Below are 21502 nucleotides of genomic sequence, written 5' to 3'. Positions count from 1 at the left end.
GAGAGACTCATCTGAAACCCTGGAGAGCTATTGCCAGTCATTGCAATGAGTTAGATGGACCAATGATCTGACTATGTCCCTCTGTTTCTCTTTTCCTGGCCTGAGTCACCTCAGCTAAGTCACACAACTGTCTCCTGTCTTAGAGCGAATTTTAACATAACAGCACTCACAGGGATGATCCAACAGTATTCTTCTGTTAACTCACCTATGGAAAAATGTCAAGCCCTGGGCCCCTGCTTACCAGCTTTGTGCCATCATATGGCGATGGGAGGGAGCAAAGAGGGCAATTCCTTCTCGGGTGCAGCTGATGGCATGTTCACACAGAGGCTGCCATGCCATGCTCCTCTACCCCAGGGACCAGTAAGTTGGGCTTTCCAACTGCTGTGGGAGGGGGCAAGCAGATCTTAATTTTCTTCCTTTGGTTTGCTTCTAGGGCACAAATTATAGACTCCCATATGTCTCGGGCAATACTCCATTGTTGACTTATCCACCCACTCTTCCTAAGTTCTAGAGTTTGTTCCCTTGCCAAGATCAGAGGTGAGCCACCAAGCTGACAGGTCTACGAAGCAATTTTAAACAGAGTGCAATATTGTTATTATATATTTATTTATATCCCACCTTTTCCCTTCGATAGGGCTCTGCAACGCAAGGTTTTTGCCATTGGCACAGCAATGCTGCCAGTTTGTTGACCGATTGCATGGTCTAATTTTACTGTCACAACTCTGTTCTTGGCTGATAAGGCAATGGGCCAGATTCACATCTGGAGTCAGCAGGGGTGGGAAGCCCACTCCCAAAAGGACAGTCCTCCTAAGGCCCACCTCTGGAGCTGGCATGGTTGCCTCACATCCAGGCAGTGGCGTAGCGTGGGGGTGCAGGGGGGGCCGGCCGCACCGGGCACAACATCTGGGGGGGTGCGCTCGCACTTGCAGCTCTCTGCCCCTACTAAAATCCACGGGTTAGGGGGCGCAAATTACTTGCCTTGCCCCGGGTGCTGACAACCCACGCTACGCCACTGCATCCAGGTCATCAGACTGGTCCATGGTATTGGTTTGGACTGTGGTCATTCCTATATACCTGCCATTCCCATCAGCATTAACCTAGCAAGTGAGCTGGGATGGCTGCATCAGCCAACAGTCGTGTTTTCCTTCCCCTATGCCCTGCCAAACTTTGTGAGCTGTAACCAATAAAGATGTATGGCCTTCTGACTTGACCTCAGCCTATGTAAACCTCTAGCTACCAGACACCTGCTCCCCGCCCTGCCAGTCCACAGCACAACAGCACAGTATTTGTTACAACCCCTTCCAATATGTGAGGCGCAATCCTAATTTTCTCAGAAATAAGTCTCTCAATTCAGTGAGACTCACTAGAAGGTGTTATTTAGGATTGCAGAATAAAAGTACTATCAAGCACAGCAAACTCTTTATATAGTTAAAAGGTTGTGACAAATTAGATGGATGAAAGCCTCTTGCGTGAGCTGGCTCTCCCAGCACTCAGAAATAGCAAACAGTGATGCATTGCTGAAACTAATGCTTTTGCCTGGCACCGGTGTATAACCAGACAGCTGTGCCAGTAGAGCAGCCTTAGGGCTCCTGGGGAGAAGCGTCACCCTGTAATCTGGATAAATGATGGCGCTTATCTCAACTCCTTCAGATTACCGCTCTGTGTTTAAAGAAGAGTTAAGGATTTATTAAGGAAATCCAAACGAGCTCTAACAAGATTCCTCCCAACACATGCCTCAGGGAAGCTTTCTAATGGCACAGAAAGTGAAAATTGTGAATAGACATTGGCAGGGGTAGCTACCCCATATTTCATGGCATTTTACTATGATCGCATCAGCCTTCTCCTTTAGTTCTTCCATTAGTTCCCTGGTGTTAATAATCTAGTCGTTTTTAACTCTAGCTTGTCCCACATCTCCCTTTAACTGTGATCATAATCTGGTCCCATATCCCCCTTTAAACTCCTCACTCCCTTTGCAACAAATTTATCTGCTGTTGGTTGCCTTTGTCTTCCATCTCTGTGCTTTCTGTCATGCCTGGAATGATTTCCTGTTTACTTATCAAGCCATCTCCCCCTCCTCCTTCCTCAATATCCAGTTGCTTATTAGCCCAGCCCAACCAAGCAACCCAAGTCTCACCTGATGCTGAAGAGTCAGATTCTGTGGCTTTAGCTAACATTCCTAGACTGTGGTACCCAACTCTCCCCTCCCATTCTACCAGCCAAACTGACTGCTCCCTCTTTCTTGAGTCACCTGCTTAATATAGGCTCTAAGGCTGTCCTGGAGTTATATATAATGTGACACCTGCATATTGCTGTCACTATATAAAACATTAAAGAAAGAAGCTCAGCATCAGCAGTTCTAGCACCAGGCATAGCCCCTAGAAAATTATCCTTCTCATAAAAACAAAACAAAACAAAACCGTACATGTTCAGAAAAAGCAACGTTAGAGCCTTCATGGACCTCTACCACTTCAAAATGCACGTAGGAGAATCAGATTTTTAAAAATAATTCTCAATGTAAGGTGTTCTTAAAATCTAGGAAAAGGCTAATCAAAAACATTTTTTCTCTAAGATGCTAGTTTTCTATCAACAGGGAGTTTTACACAGGAGACACACTGAAGCAAATCACTAACTTGCATGCTAAAATTATATTCTGATGAGGGTGGTACCACATAATTTGTATGAACATGTAAATCTCCCCTTAGTAAGTCAAATGTAATTACCATGCATCTCATGCATAGCCTTAAGAAAACAGGGTGACTTCACTTGATGCCCTCTAGATCATTCAGATGGGTGTTTAAGGAGCATTACAGAACAGACCTCGTTTACGTGTAATTCGTAAGTACTTTGAAATCAGGCAACAGCCAACATACAAAAGCAAAAGAAAATAGAAGGTATCCACAGGGTGATATGATTCTATAACAGCACAACTATTCTCCACCAAGACAAAACAGGGTTTCCTAGTATTGCTAAGGCTTGCACTTCACAGCAGAAAGAACAGTAAAGTCCTCCAATAAATAAAAGTGAGCATGACCTGTTTGATTTTATGACTGGCTGAACAAGGAACAGTGGAGAGCAGGCAAAGACGATAAATTAATTTGCCCAAATTACCCTTAGGGATCCCCAATGGCTATTTTTAACTTTGATTACAGGACACTATTACAGCTGCCACCAAAAAGCAGAGAAAGCAGTGTTCAGCAGTAATCAGCTCAATATAGTCACTGCATCAGTCCTCTCAGATGGAAGTAGAGAATCCACACAGCAGATAATGTTTTATTTAACCACACTCTGATAGACTTGGATCACTTTTCAGTATTAGCTACTTAATCACTTAAGAATGTAAAACGCTGCAATTTGTCCCACCAGCTTTTTAGCTTAAGTCACAGTGGTCCACAATCCTGCTTCCCATGGTCGCTATGGCTATTGTTCCACTGCCCTATGGGGCAAGGGCAATAGGAGCCCCACTTCTCTATCCAGCTTGCAATTGGGGACAAGGAAGGAAACGAGTTGTCCTGAGATTTGGACAGTCCAATACAGCTACACTGAATGTTCTAGTACTCCCCTTTCATACCATCCCATGCCACAACAACTCTATACTTTGTTCCTGTCCCAGAGGGAAAGACTAGAGATGGCAGTGTGGGCACCCAGTTGTAGAGGCACTCTGGGAGACTCAGCACTGAAACAAACCACAGCTGGGGGAGAGGAGAATGGAATTGTCCCTGACCTCACATAGAGATGCAACATGACATCAGGAATGAAAAATTCTAACCCTATGCATGTCTGCTCCAAAGTCACACCCACTGAGTTCCATGATGTGTGCATAGGCTTACTTCCAAGACTGAAAATTCTGTGCACACTTATCTGGGAGTAAACGCCATTGAAAACAGTGAAATTTACTTCAGAGTAGGCATGTATAAGATTGTGCTGAAGGAAGCGCAACAACCTGGAAATCACAAATTTTGGCCTGACTAGCAAGGTCAGCCAAAGGTTTTGAACCCCCATGTAATGAGTTCCATGTTCACAAACAACTGCCCTAGCACTGTTGATCTCATGCAATTGCCTGAGACACCACTCTGTACACAGGTACACAGATAATCCTGAATTGTACAATGATGGTCGACCACACAGAGTTTATGAGGAGAGTGACATAATGAGGTTTACAGCAGCAAACTTCAGGGCCCAAACAACAGTGTACTTACATCAATGAGATCAGACAGGTCATGGATGTAATACTTGAACACAGACGCATTGGTGGCCTCCAGAGCCAGAAGATACTCATTTCTTGCCTTAATCGCCTTCAGTTTATTTTCTGTGTATTTTGCCTGGCGCTGAAAATAAACCAAAAGGAGTTTATTAGAAAGAAAAACAACGAAGAGAAGAAAAAGAAGTGCGGGTCTCACGCAAAGAACACATAGCATTCTTCGACTCTCAACATTCCTCACTGTTGGACCTGAGCTCTGTGAAATCTTCCATACTTTTAGACAAAATAAAAGCATCCTGTAAGTAGTATGTAAACCGCATACTTCTTTGGTGATGCAGGGACACAAAGGCCAATTGGCACCCCATGGGAACATCACTGCATAGGATTATTTGGTCTAGTCCCACAACTCTACTTGTAGTTCTCTGTGTTGAACACACTACGGAGTGTTACTTGGCTTTGGCACCAAGGAACTATGCGAGACACTGAAGGCCTGAAAACCAAAGCTTCCAGATTCCCTGGAAGGATGTCAACATTTCCCTGACAAAGCAAACGAAAGCCACCCACTTATTAATTTATTGATTTCTCCATTATTTGGCTCCGTCTCCTTGATACCCCTATAGATATTGCATTTTGCAGTCACCCAGCAGTTTAATCCCATCATGCTGCTCACACACCTTTTCTTTCATTTTCTCAATCTTCTTGACTGAGCTTCGCCGGACATGTTTTTCTTCAAACTTGACACTGGAGGCTGAATCAGGGGAGCGTGGGGTTTGCTTATCCTCTTGCTTCACAGACTTGCCAATCTGCTTCTCTTCCTGCTTCTCTGCCTCTTTCAGCTTGCTCTGAGCACTGATGCTGTCGGCATTGTACATGTGGTAGGTCTTCATCACCTGCAAGAGACAATTGTCCAGCAGTTGAGCACAGGCTTTTTACCTGCCCTGAAGGGAAAGGCATGATTTTCACTCACCCCAGTCAACATACCAAGGCTTCTACTTTACACTTTTAAATATTTCAGTTCTGCTGTGCTAATCCACAAATATACTGTTTTATATGGTTTGTGGAACTGCACGGACCTCCAAGGGTTAGTATTTGGAAAGGTTTCAGAACATTCTAAATGTGTTTAGCTTATGTAAAGTGATACAGTGGTACCTTGGATTACAAACACTTCAGGTTACAGACTCCGCTAACCCAGAAGTAGTACCTCGGGTTAAGAACTTTACCTCAGGATGAGAACAGAAATCATGCGGTGGCAGCGGGACGCCCCATTAGCTAAAGTGGTACCTCAGCTTAAGAACAGTTTCAGGTTAAGAACGGACCTCCAGAACAAATTACATTTGTAACCAGAGGTACCACTGTACAGCACATTATAAAAGGACAGAGAAAATAGCAAGGAAGAACAAGAGATGTGTGTAAGCATATTTCTATATCCGGTTGGAATATGACAATGCAATGAACAGTGCAATTAAGAATATAAAAGCATCTATTTGGAATTAGGAAAACAACAGTCTTTAAATGTGATTCAATGGTTCTATATTTCTCCAGGATATACGTTGTTTTTTATTAAGGAAGTATGAACAACTGCCAGGGGAAACACCAAAAGTGGACCAAAAGTGACTTGTTCCTTTCCTTGCTTGCAATGCTTCCAGGTGGCCACATGCTAAATATAATTGAGCTTTAGCAGTGTGCTTCACATACGTATGAGCATGCTTGGTGGCTACTTTCTACTTTGGGGAGGCTAAGTATGATAAAGTTGGAGAATCTTTGACCAGGTCTTCAACCTTAGACCTCTATTAAACAAAGACACTCCCCTCTCCACCTCAGCATTTCCTTAGCCCAGCTTTCTCCTCATCCACTTTTCTAAAACGTGATGAACATATAACTTCTGCTTTTTACTGGGGCAAGGGAAGGAGGAAGACATAGGCCAGTGGCAAATGCATTATGGTTTAGTTATTGAAAGTCTTTTTTCCCTTGCCTTTCCACATATTCTGTTCATGGTGACTTGCCATAATGAAGTTGGAAAACAGATTGTTATTTTAAAAGTTTATGAGGTCTCCAAATGTTGTCATGCTCCCCCATCCCCAAAGTGTCTTAGATATTCAATACTAACTGGATTGTAAACACGCTCAGCAGTGAGCAGATATCTGTTCCAGCTTTGAAATCCTGACACAAGCCAAACTCCCGCCTCAAGTCCTTTCAATTTTTTGGCACAAAGCTATTGACTTTTGTTTCACCTCAGTTTGAACCTGGCTATATTTTTTGTTAAATTGAATACGCTCCCACTCCCTCTCCTTCTCTATGTGTCTCTCCTCCCGTAGCAATTAAGCAATGCTTCTTGGTTACAGAAAGAAGCTGCAGTTAAAAATGCAAGCCCGGTCAGTGTTAAAGTGATGTGCTGAATAATTTACATGCCAACGCGGAACTATCATATATGAAAAGATGAAAGGAGGCAGCTAGAATAATAGCTTTAAACAGGGCAGAGAATTAGTCTCTCCTGCCTCCTTCCATTGAGGGAAAGAGACCCAGCCCAGAAACTAGTTATCTCCATGTCTGGAACTGAAATAATAGTTGACTTCTAATTATGTTAGTATCATGGTCAAGGATCCTATCAACTACATGAAGACCCAAGACAGAAACATGGCTGCTGTAAACACCGCACAAACAGAGGATGTTACAGGTCACCCTTTTCTTCACCACTCTCAACACCACCTGGAGTCACCCTTGGAAGAGGAAACTGATGTGGGCCTCTTGAGACATAGGCCATATTGCTGTAAAGCTGAGTGTAGGCAGATTAGAATCACAGCCCCTTCTCTCAGAATAGCAATTGTCAAATTCTCAGGCTGCAGAGGCAGCAGAAGCATCACATTTCTGATAACTCCATGCTTTGTTTAAAAACACACATTTGTTGCTAAACTAGAGATAAAGGAGGAAACTTGAGTTTTATGTTGTAAATCCAGCTCCCAAATGCAGGAAACAGATGGTGCATCATGCTTTTCCTGTACATTGGGCCTTGAGCACATGCATTGTGGTGGCAATTGATTCTAAGGAAGATGCTGTGTATTCTACCATAGCTACTATCACTAATCATGGGATGAAGGAATTCTATAACATCTTAAGGGATTAATGAATAATCAGATCAATAGAATGACTAAGAGGTTTAACGTGCAACCCCCAAAAACACTGTAACTGTATATACAATTTCAGTTGCCAGGTAGATTGCTCTGTCAGAGATGCTCCTGAAGTGGAAAAGATTTTCTAATTGTAAACATCACTGGAGTGAATTTCTTTTTTAAAAAAATAAAAAATATTTCCATCACTTTAACAGACTATTAGTCAGCACAAGCTTTACATTTAAAACAAATTCTCTCTCTCTTTCTCTCTCTGCCTCAAAGAACTGGAAAGCACTCTCACAAGTGTTCAAAATCCCAATGGGTTAAAGCCATTATTTTACCCAGGGATACATGAAGTCCCTGCCCCTCCTTCGGCCTGCCACCCAAATGATTCATCTCCCTTTTGAGATCATTTTCTTATTTCCCTAACTGTAATAGCTGACAAAGCTTTTTATGTAGCCGTGGCGTATTGTTCTTTCACAGTTAGGCATCTAGATTTCTAGTACCCATTTCAATGGGTGAGTGGGTGGGAGCAGCAACTGCTAAAAACAAAACGACAACACCTCAATAACAGGATGAATGAACATTGGGTTTTCAAATGGCTGAGTCATGTTCCACAAGTGAGCCACAACCAGCTAAGATGGGCTGTACTAGTACCACCTCCACCATTTGAGGCCCCCTGCACTTTGCCATTGATCATTATGGAAGAAATTGAATTGCACTGGAAAAATTATGCATGGCGTAGGTTAAGAAATCTAAAATGACTGCCTGTCAGTACATGCCTATGTACGCAAAATTGACTGGACTAATAGATGCGATGTGGGCTGAGTTGAATAAGGCAGAGAAGCAGTAAGAAGGGAGAGAGGAATGGAAGGTGGGGTCTGTGATTAAGACTAAGGCTACGGGAAGGTCTCTGGCCTGGAAAGGTCAAATGCCACTGGCTTGGAAGCCAGGTTGATATCTATCTGGGATTGGTCAGATTTTAGAAACCTTTCTTTACTGGCACCTCATCAGTTTGCTACTAGCAACAACTCTTCACTATCTCTTTTTGCCATTTGAAATTGATATGGTTAGGTCAGTAAATGTGCATTCCCCCAAATTATACCATAATTATACAATTTTAAGAATGGGATCATGGGTCAACAAAAATTATGGGCCTTGACTTTATGGAGTAGATCGGGGTAGTCAATCTTTTTATACCTACCGCCCACTAATGCATCTTCCTTGATGGTAAAATTTCCTTCCGCCCACCAGTGCTCGATGGAAGGAGAATTCAGCTTGTGCCGTAGAACCCCGTACAGCCCACCTAGAATCCTGAAACACTCACTAGTGGGCGGTAGGGACCAGGTTGACAACCCCTGGAGTAGATACTCAATTTTAAATATTTTTAAAGGCTCAGTAATGGCAGTCGTAGTCAGAGCAAATGCCCATGCCCTGCTTCTAAAACAGTTACAACAAATTATCCTTGGTCAAAGAAGAAAGAAACCGAAAAGTGAAGCAAACAGTGGAAACAACAGCATACCTCTAAAATGGCATAGTGTTGCATTATGGTTTGTTTCTGCTATTTGTCAGAACCTGATATTTAGATGCTGGAGAGAAGCATGCAACATCAGCATAATGAGCAATTATTTTATCTGGAGCACCACTCTCCCGATCTTCACATTACTGTTTGAAAGAATGTTAGAAGTGAATTGCAGTAATGTATAGGAAGTTCAAGTGGTGTGTGTGTGTGTGTGTGTGCGCGCGCACACACACACACACACACACACACACACCAGTACATTGTGGTTTCTCCAGACAAGAGCATATGATAAGGGGAGTCAATACGGTGCCTTGCAGATATTGTAGAACACCAGCTCCCAGCTCCCCCAACTAGCATGGCCAAAGGCCAGGGACAATGAAGGACACAGTGCAATAACATCTGGAGGCAACCACACTGGTTATCTCAGGCACAAAGTAATGTTTTGAAATGATTCTACACACATTTCCTGGTACGTTGGGTCCTCCAAAACACTGCCTTGTCTCCATTAAAGTATTCCACTAGTACCCAGTTAAAATTAGAATTAGCTGGTTGTAGATGTTCACTGTGATGCACAAATGTCAGGAGAAAATTAAATGATGCAGCTCAGCAGTATTCTTTCAAAAGAACTATGGCCTGGTGATACACCACCACACAATTAAGTGCTATTTTCCTTTCTCAGTATAGTTCTGTCCAGAAAGTATGTAAGTCCTTGTAACTCTCACTTAAAATAATGCTAAATACTCAACAGCTAGGGTGGCCAAGTTAAACACTTGGCAGTCACTATCCACATTTTTAAAACAGTTATCCTAAGCTCCTCACAATCACACTACACTGCTGCTTAGTAATTGCAATGACCTAATGACATTGTTGCAAATCAGCACAAACTTTTTCCTATAGGAATATGCTTGTGGATTTAGCAAGGCTAACTATTCCCATTTTCCAGGAAGCGAGCTAAAAACCGCAAGCAGGACGCACCCACCAGTCTCCTGCAGAGTGCTGCTGTTATGTCGCCACACCAGCCTAGCGCTCAAAATGCTAAACATCTGCAGCTGGAATTTAGCTAAGTACTAAAAATTCCATTGCACCACACCAGGCAGTAAAGGTCCTGAAATGCAGCTTTAAAAAGGCATTTCCAAACATTTGGCCACAATAAAACATAACCTCTATTCCTCTGTAATTTGCTGATTCATATTGGTTCTGCAAAATCATTCTGGATCTAAACTTAGTGTTTAATAACCCCCGCTCTGTGTTAGGGTCAATGTGCTTCGGGTAACAAGAGCACTCCTAAAGCATCTTTTCACAGATTGTGTGGAGAAAAGACTCTGGCACTGCAGCAACCCCTGTTAACTAGGTAGAATCCAAGAGCACCCCCTCTTTTGAGCAGCAACCCCAAAGAAAACATTTGTACGACTGTTTCCAAAAATAGAGGCAATTTGGTCACAGTTGCTGTGTAGACAGATTTAATCAACGCTGAACATATCCCATTCAGCTGTGCAAGAAGAAATGTCTTGCATGGGAGACTTTTATTAACACTTTCTTCTTTCTCTCCAGGCAATGACTCTTCCTTGTTCCTCTTACTAGCTATACTGCTGAGCAGAAAGGCATTAAAACAGAAAGCTGGTTGCGTAACAGCTAGGCATTCAAACTGTGAGCCTGACGATCCTGGCTCAAATGTTGCCGCAGGCCTCAAACCAGAGAGAGAGAGGGAGAGAGAGAGTTTTTTGCCTACGGTAAGTCCCAGGGAATGGCCAGAAGACATGGAAAGCCACCACCTTCCTGCAGCCAAGCAGATCCAGATCTAGTTAGTATCTGGATGACATGTGTATGCTGCCTTAGTCTGCATGTTGGAACAAAAGCAGGATATTAACGTAAGGAAATAAACAATTCAGGGATGCACAGACTTCTGGCTTGCAACGTCTATGTTTTGTTTACTAGAACCCTGAGAGGCACCAATCAGAGCCAGATACAAAATAGTAGGTGGGGCGGGGGATTTTGCTCTTAGAATTAAGCAAAATGATGCTTTGGGGCACATACCCAGCATAGGAATTTGTTTTCAGTACAAGAACAAACCTCACAGTGAAACAAAAATCTGCTTCTCTCCCCGCTGCTGACTTTCTTGATCTCAGCAGTTTCATTTAGAGCGGGTGTGGGTTGGGGGAACCTTTTTGTTGCTGCTACCGTGAAACCATCAGTAGACTGAAACCTTGCCGATCTGCTATAAATCACTCTACATTGGTACATCCCCATCTACCTTCTCGCCACCCGAGCCTAAGTAACCATCAGAAATTGCTGAAAAATGACAGCATGTGTGACACTACTTGATGTGGAGACAAATGAACCCTCGATAATGCAGTTGATGCTGTCTGACCCAGTGATTGTGCTGCAGAGTAAATGAAAGGACAGGGTAGGCACTGATGTGTGTTGCAGGCTTCTGCTCCCTGACGTAGCTCTCTGTTGCTTTTCAGCAGCTGCAGATCTACTAGCAGCTTCAAGTTAAGAGGCTGTATGTAAGCAGGAACAGGAGTTTCCCTGCACATATGCAGCACACCAGACTGCACTGGCAAAGCATCAGGGCCACCAGAAATCGTCAGGTTCTATTAATTTATTTATTAAAGAAGGATTGGGGTTTTTAAAAAAAAAAATCAAGACAACCTTTCGTCTATGAAGACAGCAGGGTTCTAAATCAGAAGGTAACAACAAACAAAAAACCAATACAATACACTCATAAATAAAACGACATTCTAGATATAGAAACTGTAAAGCAGGAGTGCCATCCATATCAACCAAACACGGCATCACGGTAGTCAGGGAACCCTCAGGTCTGGGGGTCCTCACCTGCAGAGGGGAGTAGTTGCTGTCCAACTAAACAGAGAAGTAGTCAGACCATGATAATGTGGCTACAGAAAGCCCTCCCCGCAATGAATTTCCAACTCATTAGCCCCCACCATGTTGAAAAAATTAGATCAACAGTGTGACCTGATAAATGTGTGGGATCAATTATATTCCGAGGCAGCCCTGTGGTTATCATGGCAGCCGTGAAGTCCTGAGCTGGACCCCCAAAGTAATCTCCATGTGGCTATTGAAATCCCCAAGGGATTCACCAACAAAACACACACTGGACCACCTCAGCCAGGGAGAATGATGGGCAGCAGGATTGCCGGTTTACCAGAAGAATCACTGACGTGTCTCTCTGGCCCAACACCAGATGCTAATAGAGGCATAGGCAAACTCGGCTCTCCAGATGTTTTGGGACTACAACTCCCATGATCCCTAGCTAACAGGACCGGTGGTCAGGGATGATGGGAATTGTAGTCCCAAAACATCTGGAGGGCAGAGTTTGCCTATGCCTGTGCTAACACAATACCAAATAAGATGGGTCTCCTGGATTTTTCATAGACAGCTTTAACTCCCCTTCACCAGTGCCAGAATGAATGGAGTACTCCAAAATGAAAAACATAATTATGGTACCAGACAAGCTTTCTTTGTAAGATTTTCACTAGTGGTTGAGCTACCAGTTGTGCTTATATATTGATTTGATTGGCTCATTAAATTTATATCTTGCCCTTCCAAAGGAGGCCCATGGCAGCAATGATAATGAAGGGAATAACCTTTGGAGGTCTTTTTGAATAGTGGATTTGTGGATCACATGGGTGTAGGCTAAAATTAGTGCAAAAATTCAATTAAATTAAGAAAATGAAAAATTACCAAATACATATGTACAGAGTGCACATTGCAAGGTGCTGGTTTGGGAAAGATTTCCCCCCTATGTACAATAACTGTGTGAACTTTACCATAAGGTTACCAGATTTTTTTCAATGAATCCGGGGACACTTTTCAACTTCAATGGATTTTGTATGGGAACTGATTTGTAAATCTGGGGACTGTCCCCGGGAAACGGGGATGTCTGGTAACCTTACTTTACCATCAATCTATAGTACAGAGATAATACATCTGGCATTTCTCTGGGCTTATACTAGTCTATTTTATTATTAAGATACATTTGGATAACATTTCTGAAGACTCGTATGCACTGAACTGACAGCAAGGCTGTGTCTTTGCAGACTCTCTAGTTTTATCCACCCTGGGGTCCAGGTACAGAACTACAGCTAATGCAGCATGTTGAGTTGTAATAAACATTACTGCCTTGATATATTTAAGAAATCTAAAACCTGCTGCCACCCTGCCTTCTAAGAATGCAGACTTAAAGCAGTAAGTGATATGCAAGCATCTACTATAAATCATCATTGTGGAAATATTACTGCATGACGAAGTTAGTGAATAGTGCATTCCTGCACATGGAATGAATGGAACCAATTGTATGTGGCATGCTTGCAACCAAAGCTGATCTCAGAGCTGCAGTTATTATACTGTGCACAGTCTCAATGGTGCTCCCCAAGTCTCCACTAGTATTCACAGCCTGATGTGGAACGTAATCAGACGACATGAGGAAAAGCAATAGAGATGCAGGAAGAGGATAACAATGAAACAAAAAGGGAAAAAAGAAATTTACAGTACATAACCAACTAGCAAATAACACACCGCTTCAGTACAGACTGCAGCCATTTATCACTTCCAATGCTTGATTGCTGCTATTGCAGCAGGCAGGGTAAAGTCAAACATTTCTTTCCTACTTTCTGAAAAGGAGCCAAGAAAGCAACTTGATTTACCGTGTAGAGCTCATTCAGGACCTTCATCAAGTCTTCCTGTAGCTGCTGCCCCACTTCTTTGCTCTGGAATACAAAAGAACCAGAAAAGGTTAACTGGAAGAAAAGAGAGGAAAACAGGGGCAAGGTGGTGGCGGCTGCTGCAAACATGCCATGATGTTCACAATAATTCAGACACAATTGATTGTTATTATTCACACTGGCAAATCCAATAAACACTCAGCTTAGCTCCAATTACATTCAAATTAAACAACCTATTTTAATAAAATGCAATAGGCTGCACACAAAGCCAGCCAAATGCTGGTAGTGTGTGGTCAAAGCAAGCATTCATCTCTGCAAAGGAAACTCTGGCTGCTGTCAGAGGTAGCACATGGCTATGCTAGCATCCAATGCTTTCTTCTTCTCTTTTCTTTTTTTGAAAGCGGAATCCACATAAGCTGCCAACAAATTGGAATTGTGGGAACAGTACAGTCAGATAAGATGGAGAGCCTGGCCATTAGAAGATTTCAGGCCTTATTTCAAAGGTGTGTTTCAATTCTGGGGGAGGAGGAAGAATGGTATGCCAAGGTGGGAGGCTGGAAAGTACATTTCCCTTTGTTTTTATGTAAATCATTCTTTGACATTTGGAGCAAGGGGAAAGCTGTGTTAAATAATGGCTTTTCTGCCGCTTGAGAGCTGTTGTGCTCAGGTCCCGCTTGTGACTTCTCATAAGGCACTGTGATAACAGGATGCTAGACTTGTTGAGTCTTTGGTCTGATCCAGCAGGGCTTTTCTTATGTCCATATGCTTAGCGATAAGTTCCAATGAATATGACCACCAAACCCGAAAAAGGAAGTTTTGTTTTGTCACAACCTGTGCAAACTACATTTACTCTTATTTTAGAATCCACACTCAGTGCCAAGAGAGAAGACAAAAGAAACCACACCCAAGGCACTTCACATCCACACACAGTCAAGTCTCAGCATGCGCCAAGGGCCCAGATGTGAGATTTTCCTCCACTGACAATACACTTATCTATTTTTAAACAGAAAAGAACCACAAGGCACTTGTATCTGTATTGACATACTATACTCCAGAATAGGAGGCACTTGGGTAACTGAGCCACCAAGTTAAACCCCATACAATATGACTCATGAATTTGCTCGCTTTAGTAGGATTTATTAGCACCAGAAACAAATAAAGGAAAGCCACAAGCAAATGTGATGGACTGTCAAACTGGACTGTAGCTGGATCCATTCACTCTTTATTTTAAAGTATGTATTTATTCATTTAAAATTGGCGCATGGCAACCGTCAGGGTTTTTTGGGTTGGGGGGTGGTCTTAAACAGCAATATACCCATATTGAAAGAGATGTGCCACACTTGTCAAATAGTTTACAAGAGCTAAGCAAAGAAGCATAAACTGCTTCCACAAACAATACCAGTGAGCATCTCATCATTGCATTGGCCCTCACCGTCTTCAATCTATCCAGCCATTTGCTTTTTAATTCTCAGTTGCTGCAAAGACAGCAAATCCTTGTCTTTCAGAGAGCCTGCATTCCATTCCTCCCACTATCTTTCCCACAGTAGGGTGGCAATCTGTAATCTCGTTAAGGTGGTTATTTGTATTAGTCCTCACTGTATGAATTGTTAAAGAAAAAAGAATTATGAATTCAACACACTAAGGACCTGTTGATTTGCAGCTGTTGAACCATGGACGCACCCTCTATCCATGTAAGATATATCATTAAGGTGAGTATAAATAATAGTCACCTCATTGGGGATGGGGTGACTGGCTTCTGAACAGAAAACTATAATCACAGACTTGCTTACTACTTCTACTGCTGGCCAACGCATTGTCCTTTCCTTTCCTTCCACAGCTGTTTAACATCCTAAAATAGTATTTTCACTTTCTAAACATAAAAGTAGTAGTGCCAGGGATCAAGAGAAGTCTCTTTACATTTATTGCACAACAGAATATAATAGTTGCACAATTATGCAATCGCATGGCTCAATACATCACAATGGGGAGAGAATAAAACCAATAAAATGACAATTATATCCAGGCAGATGTTTCTTTTCTTCCCAGCAACCGTTCTAAGAAGGGATGTATCAAACAGCATCCTTGTTTATTTGAACAGGCTGTTGAAATGATTGTGACTTACTGCTTCAGCCATGGCTCCCTATGGAGACTGGTATTGTACTTCATAAGCCAAGTGAAACTCTATACTGTTTAAAATGAAAGGGGCCTTTGGAAACCCAAGGCATTGCTGACACAGAGGCCCAGTTAACAATCGTAGTCTTGTAACGCTCACCCAAGATTACTATGGTGCGTAAAGGAAGCTGGAACAGTGGCTCTCTGATCTAGAGTGCCCTACATTACACCCTTTAAAAAAATGTAATTAGCTGCCTGAAAGCATGACAGAGAAGGAAACTGGGCATGTCAGGGGGAAATTCCCCGACTAAAAACCTGACCAGGAGGACAAAGAGACAATTATTTATCATGTGAAACCTGGTATGACTCTCACCCCTGTTCCCACTCCCCCAAAAGCTGTTTCTTCCCTACAATCCTATACTGTACAATGGAGAAGAAATTTGGGGGAGGGGAGGCGAAACAAAACTCCATCACAAGCAAATGTAGTCCATTTTATTTTAAAGAAGAATGTTCTCAACAGCTTACCAGGAAACTGTCTAGCTAGGGAAATGATCCTGGGCCTCTAGCAGATGGTTTGACGAAATTGTTAATTCAGTATGTGACAGCTATGAAAAAGGTGAATTCCATGCCAGGGATTATTATATAAAACCAACAAGAATCATGACTTCATAAAAACTGACAGTGAGGCCACATGTGTAATATTGCATAATGTTTTGGTGGTCCCAACTAAGAAACTATAATGTAAAAGCAGAAGTCGGCAGCCACGATGTGAGCAGCGAAGCGGCCAAGTTTGCTGATGATACTAAGTTGCTCAGGGTCATTAAAACAAAAAAGGATTGCAAAATGCTCCAAAAGGATCTCTCCAAACTGTGTGAATGGGCCATAAAATCGCAAATACAATTCAACATGTGTTTTTTTGCATGTTGGGGCAATAAATAAATAAATCTTAACTTCACATACATGCTCATGGGGTCATAGTGAAGATGAAGATGTTGACCCAGTGTGCAGCAGCTGTGAAAGGGGCAAATTCTATGTTGTGGATCATTAGGAACAAAACTGTAAGCTTCTGAATGTCAGTTGCGGAAACCAAGTGCTCTTGCACTTGAGTCCTGCTTGCAGGCTTCCCAAAGACATCTGGTTTGTAAGTGTGAGAGCATGGTGCTGAACCAGAGAGGACACTGGGCTGATCTAGCAGATTCTCCTCATATTCTTAACAAGGTGCTGGGAGTACCTTCCAGTTTAAAGACCTTTTTGATTAGAAAAAATACACTTAAGGGTAGAGGAAAGATGACAGATGTTTATAACAGTTACATGGTGTGGAGAAAATGGATAGTGACAAATTTCCCATGCTCTCATAATTCTAGAACTCCCAAGTCATCAACAGTGGTACCTCGGGTTAAGAACTTAATTCGTTCTGGAGGTCTGTTCTTAACCTTGAAACTGTTCTTAACCTGAGGTACCACTTTAGCTAATGGGGCCTCCCGCTGCCACCACACCATGCTGCGTGATTTCTGTTCTCATCCTGAAGCAAAGTTCTTAACCCGAGGTACTATTTCTGGGTTAGCGGACTTTGTAACCTGAAGCATCTGTAACCCGAGATACCACTGTAATGACATTGATTAGCAGCAGATCCAGGAAGCAGTTCTTCATAGAATGCAATTAATTTATGGAATTCACTGCTATAAGATGTGGTGATGGTCACTAGCTTAGGTGGGCTAAAAAACGGTTTCGATAATTCATGGAGGACAGCCATCATTAACAGCTATGAGCAGCCATCAAAATCTGCTTCCCAAAGGTATTTGTTTAGCCGCTATGAAATAGGATGCTAGAGCAAAACAGCCCCACCAACCTCTGTGCCCATGTGAATGAATCCAGTCTTAAAGCAAACAATATATTTTTCATTTAGAGGTAAATGGCCACTGGAAGTTTTAGTCCAAAACATGTGAAGGGCATTAAATTGACACAGGTTGACATAGATGGGCATTTAGTCTGAGCTAACAAGACTCATCTTAGTCCTCTAAGTGGAAAATTTACTGCTTGCTATGAAAAGGATTCCCCTCTCTATCACTGAGACACACACACACACACACACACACACACACACACACACACACACTTTTAGCCTTTAAGAGGCAGTTTCAGACATTTGTGTCTGTTACCCTTGTTAAACAAATACTTTGAAGGCACTGTTCCAAATTTTAACACATTCTGTTTATTGGTTTTTATTTTTCAATGCGATAGATTCTGACATGATCTTAATAATTAAGATAATTAATTTTATGGTTTTGTTATTGTTAAGAATCTTGAGCATGACTTATGGAAAGCCAGGATATAAATATTTATCCAAAATAAAAGTTCACTTTCCTCCTTCTCTTATCAGAATCCTGACCTATTGCTATACCAAGGTTTTGTCTACATTTTCATTGGAGGAGATGAAAACTTCAAGCAATAAAACAATCTCTTACTGTGTTGTATATTTATGTTTAATTTCTTGCAAAGCTGAAGTTCCACTAAGACCATAGGGAATTTTGAACCAAAAGATCTGTCAATTAGAATTATTGTTTTCATGAGTGTTTTAAGTAGAACTTCCAAGTTTATATTTGCTTCTATCTAGACAGCCATAATTGTCTAATTGCATCTGTATCTGCATTCCATGCCAAATGTTACCCAGAAGAAAACCTGCCAAATGTGCAGCTTTAGCACTTGAGTCTTTCTTAACATCTTAATTCCTCTATCAGCCTTTTTATAACTGAGTTTACTTAGATGCAAACATCAGGCCAAAGCCAATGTGAATCTTTCTACTTTTCATGAGTATAAAATGAAAGATTAAAGGAATAAATGGTTAGGAATATAAAATGGGAGGGGGGATTGAAGAGGGTAGCCAAATTCCAATTTGCTTTCTTCGCCTTCATAAGCACACACACATGGCACTCAGTGTGGAAGTCATAATTTAAACTTTTCTAAACTCTGACTCAATTTACTTCAACATAAAGCAAAGAAGATTTTAGCCAGCTTAAGTATTTAATGCATTCAAAGGTTATTGAATCAGCACTATTCATGCATTTAAAATTAAAGCTGTATCATGATTTTTAAGATGAAATCCAATTTTCGAGGTTTATATATTTCAGTTACAGCTTTGGAAATACATCTTAGAAGTCCAGAAGCATTCCCTCCTCGCTGGAAACTGCCATTAACAGTGGCAATTTTTAAAGAAAGCTCACTTGCACTTGAAGGCAGTATGTATCTGCCTGGCTAAGGGTCATAAACTTTATCATTCCCTTTAATAGTCAACTTAGGTGGCCTCAACTCATAACTATATCATAAGATGAACCCAGTTGTATCAGAACAAAGCCTTATCTAGTTCAGCATTCTGTTTCCACAGTTGCCACCCTAATCTGGGGGTTAAATAGATCCACCCAATCCCATGACAAGGATCTACGAGCTTCCAGGACTATTGATGGCAGTTGATCCTATAGAGCAGTGGTTCTCAACCTGTGGGTCCCCAGATGTTGTTGGACTACAACTCCCATCATCCCTGAGCTCTGGCCTTGCTAGCTAGGGGTGATGGGAGTTGTAATTCAACAACGTCTGGGGAGCCACAGGTTGAGAAAGGCTGCTATAGAGGAAAGAAATGTAATCCTATTGCTGCTTTCTTTTCTTGGGACACACACACAAACACACACACACAGAGAGAGAGAGACAGATAGACAGACAGACAGACAGACAGACAGAGAGACAGAGATGTGGTAAAATGATGATGCTGGTTTTAAATTGTTTTCCAGGGAAAGAGGACAACCTAGCAAGGAAGTCCACTGCATGAGCAAGATCCAGCAGAGTTCTAAGGTTGAAAGAATGAAATGACCTTCTTAAACTGCTGACAACTTATAGCCAGGGCAGCAAGTATGGGATAGCACATTGCAGAATACAAGCTCCCATCACCCTATAATAGATGTGGCTGATGGGAATTCGAGTCCCTAAAAATCTGAAGGGCAACACAGTTGCATAGTAAGCATCTTTATGCATGGCATAAGGGTAAAAAAGATCGCCTCCTTGCCCCATAGGAATGTTTCACGTACACAGACAGACACATTTTGCACTCTCCGGATTCTCCTCAGAACCACTATAAAGCAATAAACTGCCTTGATTTGGGGCTGACAGTCAGCCCAAACCTGAGCTCTCTGGTGCCCTAGAAAGGTGTCTTTTCATCTTTCTGCTTCCTGAATCTCCCCACTCTCAAGAGACCCGAACAATACCAGTATTCCACAGTTGTCTCCTTTTGGTGCTGGGGATACTCTGCAAAATCTTGGCTTCAGGTTCTAGTTGTTCAAAATAAAAGGATTCCATAATGCAACAAATGGAGCCGGGGCGTAGGAAGGGGGGGATGCGGTGTCATCCCTGAGGGGGGGTGACAAAATGGCACACCACGGGGGGTAGCACTTACCGTGGGGCCTGGCCTGCAGCACACATGAGCCACACGTCTCTCCTGGGAGTGCTTGCGTCTGCCAGGCAGACTCCGTGGGCAGCTCACCGCAGTGCTCCTGTGGGCAGATCACCACGCTGCCCCTGTGGGCAGATCGCTGCGCCGCGCCTGGGCACAGATTGCCGCCCCTCCCCATGACCTACACCCCTGAATGGAGCTAATGGAGCTAATGTTCGCACCTGAATATTGACACATGCAAGATGGAGCAAAGTCACAGGTAGGTAGCCGTGTTGGTCTGCCGTAGTCGAAACAAAACAAAACAAAATAAATAAATAAATAGATAAATAGATAAATAAATAAATAAATAAATAAATAAATAAATAAATAAATTTTCTGAAGAAGTGTGCATGCACACGAAAGCTCATATCAATAACTAACTTAGTCTCTAAGGTGCTGCTGGAAGGAATACTTTTAAAACTTTTATTTTATTTTATTTTATTTTATTTTATTTTGTTTTGAAGATGGAGCAAAGTTTTAGCCTCTGAAAAAATGACAGAGAGTGTCATTGTTTTGATATCGCTACAAAGACAATTGACAGCTCTTTTTCAGAAATGCTTCACCGTCCCATCTCAAGCAATAAAGTGGAGAACTGTGAAACTGTCCAGAACCAAGTAGAATCTGGAATGAAAGGGACTGGGGAGAAATACTGCACTCTATTATAAACTCATAGGGGAGAAAGAAGGTGGGTACTTTTCAAAGATGGGGACTATCAATGCACACCATGCTTAAACCTAAGGTCCAATGTTGCTGGAAGTTTCTGATTAATGTTGCTAGAAGTGAGAGGAAGAATAGGACACTCACAGCCTGGCACAGGGTGCTAGCTGCCAGCACTGATTGTAATGCAGTAGTTGTTGCTTTGGTTATGCATCCAATATTGGGGTCAGCGGGGAGCAAATGATGACAAGAGCATAGAAAATGGCTTTACTTGAGGTCATTTTAGCTTTCCCTCTGTTCCAACAAGGCGGGTATATATGCCCACTGTCAAGTAATATAAATCTGAGTCACTTCAATGATATGATCCACCTACTTTGTGTGGCTTTTATACAGGGAATATAAGAAACAAAGCAGAAAAGGCAACACAATGCCAGCTATGGTTTGCATTCAAAGTAATTTATTCAGATCCCTGAGGGAGGGCAGCACATAACAGGGCTGTGAGTGGCAAGTTTGCCAAGCCTGCTGAAACATGCTCTTTGACATAATATTTGGTTATAAGCTGTTTCTTGTTCAGAGGCATGCAATATGCACTCCACAGGATACTCAACTTCTTAAATAATGTCTTAATTTCAATGCTCTGGAACATTCACGCACTGGAAGCCACATTAACTGGCATTACAAGAACACTACCATGTATTTATAAACTGTAGTCACCTATGCACTGATTTTTTTTTAATTGAATTA

The 21502-nt window shown here is 42.1% G+C and overlaps 1 protein-coding gene across 5 annotated transcripts in view; it reads right to left on the bottom strand.

Moving 5' to 3' along the window:
* SRGAP2 (SLIT-ROBO Rho GTPase activating protein 2) overlaps nucleotides 1–21502 on the bottom strand; it is a 204421-nt gene that overhangs the window by 66490 nt on the left and 116429 nt on the right. For all 5 annotated transcript variants that reach the window (XM_053393341.1, XM_053393343.1, XM_053393345.1 and 2 more), the window contains 3 exons: nucleotides 13495–13557; nucleotides 4873–5088; nucleotides 4197–4325 (listed from right to left, as the gene is read on the bottom strand). In XM_053393341.1, coding sequence (XP_053249316.1) covers nucleotides 4197–4325; nucleotides 4873–5088; nucleotides 13495–13557 — 408 coding nt within the window. The remainder of the gene's footprint in view (nucleotides 1–4196; nucleotides 4326–4872; nucleotides 5089–13494; nucleotides 13558–21502) is intronic.

Source organism: Podarcis raffonei, chromosome 6, assembly GCF_027172205.1.
Source record: "Podarcis raffonei isolate rPodRaf1 chromosome 6, rPodRaf1.pri, whole genome shotgun sequence".
NCBI classification, from domain to species: Eukaryota; Metazoa; Chordata; class Lepidosauria; order Squamata; family Lacertidae; genus Podarcis; species Podarcis raffonei.
The sequence above is the reverse complement of the archived record's forward strand: the minus strand, read 5'-3'. Positions and strand labels throughout refer to the sequence as shown.